Source organism: Pseudozyma flocculosa (assembly GCF_000417875.1).
Source record: "Pseudozyma flocculosa PF-1 unplaced genomic scaffold scaffold00014, whole genome shotgun sequence".
In the NCBI taxonomy this organism is placed as follows: Eukaryota; Fungi; Basidiomycota; class Ustilaginomycetes; order Ustilaginales; family Ustilaginaceae; genus Pseudozyma; species Pseudozyma flocculosa.
In genome coordinates this window covers 361,282-368,889 of record NW_006920882.1, presented here as the reverse complement: position 1 = coordinate 368,889, position 7,608 = coordinate 361,282, and the positions used below count along the sequence as shown (strand labels likewise).

At 68.6% G+C, this 7,608-nt stretch overlaps 3 protein-coding genes across 3 annotated transcripts in view; 1 reads left to right on the top strand and 2 right to left on the bottom strand.

Moving 5' to 3' along the window:
• Positions 1–1,151, bottom strand: part of PFL1_04386 (uncharacterized protein) — a gene marked incomplete at both ends in the record, with an annotated part of 2,234 nt that extends 1,083 nt beyond the window's left edge. The window contains one exon of the mRNA XM_007881912.1: positions 18–1,151. Within this exon, the coding sequence (XP_007880103.1) occupies positions 18–1,151 (1,134 nt within the window). The remainder of the gene's footprint in view (positions 1–17) is intronic.
• A 1,245-nt stretch (positions 1,152–2,396) lies between these two features.
• Positions 2,397–4,234, bottom strand: PFL1_04385 (uncharacterized protein; the record flags this gene model as incomplete). The annotated part of the gene is made up of 2 exons (XM_007881911.1): positions 2,397–3,783; positions 3,882–4,234. 2 exons carry the CDS (start codon positions 4,232–4,234, stop codon positions 2,397–2,399), a joined length of 1,740 nt encoding a protein of 579 aa, XP_007880102.1.
• Positions 4,235–4,949: 715 nt separating this feature from the next.
• The window catches only part of PFL1_04384 (uncharacterized protein), a gene marked incomplete at both ends in the record, with an annotated part of 3,266 nt that continues 607 nt past the window's right edge, over positions 4,950–7,608 (top strand). Inside the window, one exon of the mRNA XM_007881910.1 lies at positions 4,950–7,591. Within this exon, the coding sequence (XP_007880101.1) occupies positions 4,950–7,591 (2,642 nt within the window). The remainder of the gene's footprint in view (positions 7,592–7,608) is intronic.

Genomic DNA, 7,608 nt, shown 5'->3' with positions numbered 1-7,608 from the left:
GAGGCGGCGCGCGCGACGAGCTCCGAGATGGGGATGTCGAGCGGCGACGTGTCCATAAAGACCATGCTGGTCTCGACGGGCGCCGTCAGCCGGACGCCGAGCTTCTCGAGCTCGCGCCCGGCGTACCGGGCCAGCTCGTGGGTGGCCGCCAGCTTGGGGTAGACGGACTGCACGCCGACGCGCGCCGCCGCGACGAGCGGGCCGACCTGCCTCACGCCGGCGCCAAACAGCTTGCGGAAGTGGCGGGCCTTTTTGATAAACTTGGACGGCCCCACCAGGATGCTGCCGATAGGCGCGCTGAGGCCCTTGCTGAGGCAGAGCGACACCGAGTCAAAGGGGTCGCACAGCTCGCGCAGGCTGAGGCCCGTCTCGGCGGCCACGTTCCAGATGCGCGCGCCGTCGAGGTGCATGATGAGGCCCAGCTTGCGCGCCTCGGTCGAGATCTTGATGATCTCGTCCTGCGGAAAGATGGTTCCGTTGAGCGTGTTCTCGAGCGAGATGATGCGGGTGGGCGAAAAGTGGATGTCGTCGTCGAGCGAGAGGTTGGGCAGGATGTCTTCGTCCCAGCGGAGGTGGTGGCCGTTGGAGGGCGTCACCAGCTCGGTCGAGGCGGCCGAGTGGAACGCCAGGCCGCCCGCCTCGTACCGGTGGATGTGGGAGCGCGTGTCGCACAGCACCGTGTAGGGCGGCTGCAGCAGGTGGGTGCGCAGGCCGAGCTGGTTCGAGAGGGTGCCGGACGGCACGTAGAGCGCCGACTCCTTGCCCGTCAGGGCGGCGATCTCGGCCTGGAAGCTGTTGGTGGTGTCGTCCTCGCCGTACACGTCGTCGCCGCGGCTCGCCTCGACCATGGCGCGCAGCATCTCATCGGTGGGCACGGTGATGGTATCGCTGCGGAAGTCGCGCGCCGTCTGCCGCAGCTTGGCGGCATGGTCGATGCGGCCGCGCAGGGGGTCCTCGCCCAGCAGCGGCGCCGTCTTGTTCCTCGCCCGGGTCTCGGCATCGGCGCTGCCCGGCTGCGTCCGCACGTCGAGCTTGGCCTGCTGCTGCAGCTGCTGCTTGACGTTGAGCGGTTCCTGCGTCGCCTCGGCGCTGTGGACGTGGTCGACGACCGCGGAGGGCTCGAGCGGATAGGTGCCGTCGGGCCTGGTCATGTTGGCGGAGGCGGCGGTGACGGACGAGGAGATGTTGCGACAGAGGGGCAGGATCGACGGCGCGGCGATGGTGCGAGGTGGGAGTCGAGACGAGGCCTGGAGGGCTGGCAGCGATCGTGGTCGCAGCGAAAGCGAGAGAGAGCGCGTTGATGGAAGCAGATGGCAAGAGGCTCTGACAGAGAGGCAAGAGGAGCTGGCCAGCATTCCCCTCGAGGCTGTGTGCGTTGCAGGCCGGGGATAAAGATGAGCAGGCAGAAGATGGCGCGAGCCTGGGTTGAGGTCAGGGGTCGGGGCAGAGGCAGAGGCAGAGGCAGAGGTAGAGGCGCAGGCAAAGAGAGGCAGCCAGAGCAAGAGCGCGAGAGAGAGAAAGAAGCGTGATGGAGGAGGGAGGGGAGGCCTCGCTCGGCATGGAGCCAGCCGCGAGGCGAGGCAGGCCAAGCCAAGCCCGCCCCAACCCAACCCAGTGCCAGAGAGGACCCTGGCCGGCCTGCCTGCCTGCCTGGCTGCCGCTTGCCTCCGCGTGGAGGAAGGAGCGAGCCCAGCAAGCTAAGCTGCGAAAAAATCGGGGTCGACTCGAGGGCGGCGGCAAAAGCTCCGAGCAAGCCGCCGCGGCCGGGCGCTGGCCCCTCGGCCTGGCTCGGCCTTGACGGCCAGCTCGTCCATCCTCGGCCTCCTCGTCGGCCTCTTCTCCGGCCGCACCTTGCGCAGGCTAGCGCCCCCCCCGGATGGTCCCAGGGTGCCTGGCCTGCCTGCTACATACGGTACCAACCTCCCTAGCTCAGAGGCAGGCGCGGAATGGACGGACGTGGCACGCTTTCCCCTTTCTCTCGACTCGAAGGTCAAGCTGGCCCGTGCTGGTTCGTCGGCGCGACGACGGCATGTCGACCAGCGCTGCTCACGACCGACGCGGCGGCTCTTTCCGAGCGAGAGCGGACGGCAAGCCGGGGTCGTCAAAGGGGCTAGGTAGAGCAGATGAATTGCAGGATTGCGCTCGAGCATGCTCCAAGTCAGTGCGAGTACAGTCAGGCTTGACGGCCGTCGGGCCGCTTTCCGATGGTGCGAATCGAGGGCGTCGGCTGATGGCCGAAGCGTGTCGAGAGGAGCTCGAGGCGGATTCGGTTTGTCTCCGATGACCCGGTTCGACCCCGACCTGGCCTGGTCGCTGCCACGCGGGCTCGTCGGGCCGCCCGAAGAACCGACCTAGCCATCTGTCGACCGACGTTGCGCCGCCTTCGTCTCGCCTCCTCACCCCTCGACCGGACCGCTGTCCTGCCTCTCCTTGTCGAGGATCGGATTGGGGAGGAAGAGGCCGACGAGCAGCGCGAGGCCGGCGACACCAGCAGCAGCCGACAGGACCAGCGTCCACGTACCTCTGTACGCCAGCACCACGGCCGTCCTCTTGGCGCTGCCCAGGGCATGGGACTGGATCCACGCCAGCGGCTCCGAGTAGACGCTGCGGACGTCGTCGCTAGTCAGCTCGACCTGGCTCGAGAGGCGCGGCAGCAGGGCGCCGCTCCAGATACTTCCGGCCGCGGCTGATCCGACGGCACTGCCGAGCGCGTTGAAGAGGTTGAGCGCCCCGACGGCAGTCGCCAGCCGGTGCTCGTCGAGCGACACCTGTACGCTGACCTGCAACGGGGCGACGACCAGCGACCCCGCCGTACCCAAGACCGCCTGAGCCACCGCGATCCGAGCCAGGTCCGACGACGTGCGCAGCGCCAGCATCAGGCCAATGCCGGCGACGCCCACGGCCAAGCCCAGCACCTGGAAAGGATACAGCCGACCAGTGGCGCGCACCAGCGCAGAGACGAGCACGACGCCAAAGAGGCAGTCGGCCACGCTGTACGTGACCGCCACCGACTGCTGCGCCCGAGCGGATGCGCCCAGCGCGACGTAGAGGTAGGTGGCCAGGTACGACCCCTGGATTGCGTGCGCGGCCCAAAAGAGGGCGGTGACTAGCGCAGGCAGCAGCCAGGCGCGACTCCGGACCAGATCCACCGGCAGCACGGGTCGAACGGCACCCCACCGCTCCCACAGCGCAAAGGCCGGCAGCAGTATCGCCAGACCCAGCACGAGCGGCAGCAGGATGTGCGGTGAGCTCCAGCCGGAGGGCTCTCTCGCCGCCAGGAGGAGGGGCAGCAGCACGGCCGCGACGCTGCACAGCAAGAGGAAGAGGCCGACCGCGTCTGCGAGCTGCAGCAGCGTCCACAGTCGCCGGAGCAAGGCGACGATGTGCTCGATGGGACGGCGCTGCTCGCCAGGCTTGACCGCTCCGCCCTCGTCCTTTCTCGCCGCGGCATCGCCTGAAGTTCCGTTCCAGCCCGGTCGAAGGCGGGCGTCAAACGTGGGCGATGCGGCGCTGTTGAGGTCCTCGACCGTCCTTCTGCTTCCGTTGAACATGACCACCAGCAGCGGGAGCAGCGAGGCCGGTCCGAGGGCGGCAAACATGCCCAAGCCCGAGCGCCAGCCCCATCGCTTGAGGACGGCGGCGTAGATGCTCGCGCTCGGATAGCCGAGCACCGCAAACGACAGCTGCGGCAGAGTCTGGGAGAAGAGGCGAATCCTCGGCGACGTCGCGCTGGCAATCAGCACCGACTGTGCCACGATCAGGCCGTTTGCGCCAAGCTCGTAGCTGCGCAAGGAGGGAGGGTGAAGTCATAGCGCGAGCAATCAGCCTCTCGACCCGACGCACAAGCATGAAAATGTGCCAAAACGACGCCATGCACTCACAGCGCACCGCCGAGCGCAAAGACGGCGATGTCCGGGGCGGACGCCATCACCAGGCAGCCCGCCGCGTAGAGGACGACGCCAGCGACGTAGGCGCAGAGCAGGCCGCCCATCTCGCAGAGCTGCGCAGAGGTGGGACCTGCGACGGCAGCGGCAATCGACCGCACCACGGCGACGAGCGTCAGAAGCGAGTGCGAATCGAGCGAGCTGGCAGCCACGGTCTGGTACGAGGGCGCAGTGAGGCGATCTAGCGAGAGCACGGCGCCGAAGATGCAGATGGAGGCGAAGGCGACCTTGCGCTCGTTAGGCGAGAGCTGCTGAACGAGCCGGACCGGCTTGGACGGAAGGCGATCCATTTCGCCGTGTTGGCCAGCGATAGAGCGCTTGCGGTCGCAGGCTATACCTTGCGATAGCGGAATCTGTGCCGACGACCAGTCGAGGTCGGAGACAGCCAGACATCAGGTTATGTGCGCCGGTCTGCTGGCGATCCGCCGTCGCCTCCTCTTCGTACAGCGTCCAGAGCCCAGCGTCGAGGTCGGGGTCGAGAGTCAGCGTCGGGGCGTCCGGGTTCAAGCTCGAACGATAAGGGCGAATCGAGGCGATGCGGCGAAGTGGAGGGGCGAAGGCGATGAAGATGATGGCGAATGGCGAGGGCTCGACCCGGCCTACCTCGACGAGGCGGCGAGCCCTCCTCTTGCTCTGACTCAAGGCATGTCGGGGCCGGCGGTGGGTCGTCCGGTACGCAAAGAGATGGTGGCTGTGCTCAAGGAAGCAGGCAAGCTTGCTTGCTGGGCTCGCCGGGACCCCGGTTCGTCGGACGCGGGGCAGGAAGGAGGGTCCAGCAGCAGGCGGGCCCGCGGCTCTGGCGCTGGAAGAAGGAGCGCGGCTGCGGGTGTCGGGACTCGGCGAAAAGCGCGGCGGCTGGAAGGACGGCCGGGCTGCTGCTCGTCCTCGTCCCCGTCCTCATCCTCGCTCCTTCTTCTTCGTCCTCTCTCTCCTCACCCGCCACTCCAACACCGAGCTTCTGACGACGACGACTGCGACTGCAGCAACGATTGCGACGACAAATCGATGAATCCGTCCGCCACCTCTTCAGCCGCGGCGCTTGCCCGCCGGCTTGTGGCATTGCGGCACCGCGCTGCGTCCAGCACCGCGCCCCTCTCTTCCGTCACCCTCTCCGTCGACGCCGCCGCCGGCCGTCGAGCGTCCTCGTCGTCGCATGGAGAGCAGCCCGCTCGCCCTCCGCGGCGCGATCAGCACTTCAGCGTCCGCACACCGAGACCCAGACATCCACGGAACGGCTACGGCGACTCGGCAAAGTTCGTCGGACGCAGCACCAACGGGCGCGATGCGGCCGGCCGCGCCGCCTCGAATCGCTCGGACACGTCGATGCAGCAGCACGACCGACTGCCCGGACCGGCGAGGGAGGCCGTTCTGTCGCTGCGAGCTGCGCTGGTCGGCCAGGACTACGACGCCGTCTGGGCGTGCTGGGAGAAGCTGGAAACCACGGGCGAGCGGCTCTCGGTGCGCGACCAGGCGGGCATCCTCGAGCTGTGCCTCCGTCGGATACACCCGGCGGCTCCGGCCTTCTCATCATCGTCGCCTTCGAGGGACCTGCCGATCCGGCCAGAGCCATGGGATGATCGCTGCTGGAGCTGGGCGCTGGCAGCGGTCGAGACGCGCAATCCCCAGCTGCTCGCGGGATGGGCCAAGCTGGCCATCATCGCCCGCCGATTCGAACTGGTCGACGAACTGGTCGAGCGCGTCGTCGCCGGCCGCGGTGAAGAGGCTGTCGATGCCCAGACCAAAGCATCCCTCCCCGCTCAGGACGCGGCAAGGCCCGGCGGCGACGATGCAGGCGAAGACGCGGGACAAGCTGGCGCTGGTGCGGGCATGGCCGTCGACGACGACGTAGCTGCAGCTGCATCGTCACACGAGACGACGACGGCACCGAGCGCCAAGGCCCCGCATCGGCTGGGCCGCCTCGATCAGCAGGCCATGTACCACGAGCTGCTGGCGTGCCTCGTCACCGCCAAGGCGATCCGCGACGACCTCCGAGGGCTGGTGGCCACGATGCGCCGCATCGATATCGGCGCCATCTTCAACGCATTCTTCAAGCCGAACAAGGTGGCCGAAGTGGCAAACGACCTCTTCCGCCAGCTGCGGTCGCGCGACCTGAGCTGCGTCGCACCATCGTCTTCGTCGTCGTCGTCGTTGTCTTCGACCGCGCCTCCGCCTCCAGTCCCGGCTGTGCCGGCCGACATGGAAGACCTGCGGGTCCTCAGGGACCGCGTGGATCGCTTCGTGTCGCAGGCCGAGCTGGCGCGCTGCCACTCATCGAGCGTCGACTCTTCGCGGCGCATCGCCCGGCTGCTGGGCAGTCTCTTCAACCTGCGGCGGCCCGATGCGGTATGGCCGCTGTTTGAGGCGGCGATGGAGGCGACAACGGGCAGCGAGGCCTGGCTGCCGCTGCAGGGCGCCAAGCCGGGGCGTCCGGAGGAGCAGACCGAAGGCCCCGCCGGCCTCGCCTGGACCGAGTCGTGCTGGGCCGTGTGCCTGTCGGGCTTCCTGGCCGCGGGCAAGCCGGACCTCGCGCTCAAGGTGTGGGCCAAGTACCACGAGCTCGGCTTCCAGCCGACACTGCGCATCTACAACGCCCTCCTCGACGGCTACTCGCGCGCCAAGAACTACGAGGCGGCGGTGCGGACGTGGCACCAGATCACTGCCCCGAAACCGGCAGCCACCAACGCTGGCGACGCGAGCGGCGCCCCTCCGTCGGCCGCCGCAGCGTCGCCGCCAGCCATCGTGCCGGACGCCACCATGTGCACGACCATGATCTCGATCTTCTTCCGGAACCGCCAGCCGGGCGCGGCCCGGCAGCTCTTCGAGGAGATGCGGCGGCGGCACGCGTCGAGCACCGACGAATTCCGCATCCCCACCGAGGCCTGCAACGCCATCGTGCACGGCCTCTGCGTCAATGGGCAGACGGACGAGGCGCAGGCGGTACTGGTGCAGATGCAGGAGCGCGGCCCGCCGCCGTCGATCACGACGGTCAACGCTCTGCTGCGCGCCCACGGCCGCAGCGGAGACCTGGCCTCGCTCGCTGCCACGCTGCGCATCGTCGGCCAGCTGCAGCTCAAGCCGGACGTGGTGACGTTTACCACGGTGCTCGATGCGCTGCTGCGAAAGGGCGGCAACCCGGCGGGCGACTCGGTGCGGAGGATCCTCGAAATGATGGAGGGCATGGGCGTGCGCGCCAACGCCGTCACCTACACGGCGCTGATCAAGGCCTGCCTGGTGGGCAGCGAGGCGCTTGGCGTCGACCTGGCGGCCGAGAGCCTCTTCTCGTCCCATCACCGTGGCGGCGGCCGAGGCGCGGACGCAGGAGGAGCAGCGAGGACGACGACGGCGACGGCGGCTTCGTCGGGGTCCTCCGACGGCCGAGGCGGCCCAGCACCGGGCCCTGTCGCGGGGGATGCGCGCATCGACGCTGCGCTCGAGCTACTGGACCGCATGATCAAGATGCGCATCTCGCCGACCGAGGTCACCTACACGGCGCTCATCGGCGCGGTGCTGCAGAACCCGCAGGTGGTGGCGTACGCCTTTGAGCAGGGCCAGATACCGGCGCAGTACGCCGTCGTGCCGCGGCCGCTCAGGGCACTCCAGGAGACGGCCGACACGGTGCGCGAGTGGCGCGACCGCACGCCCGACGTGTCGCTGGCGCTGGTGC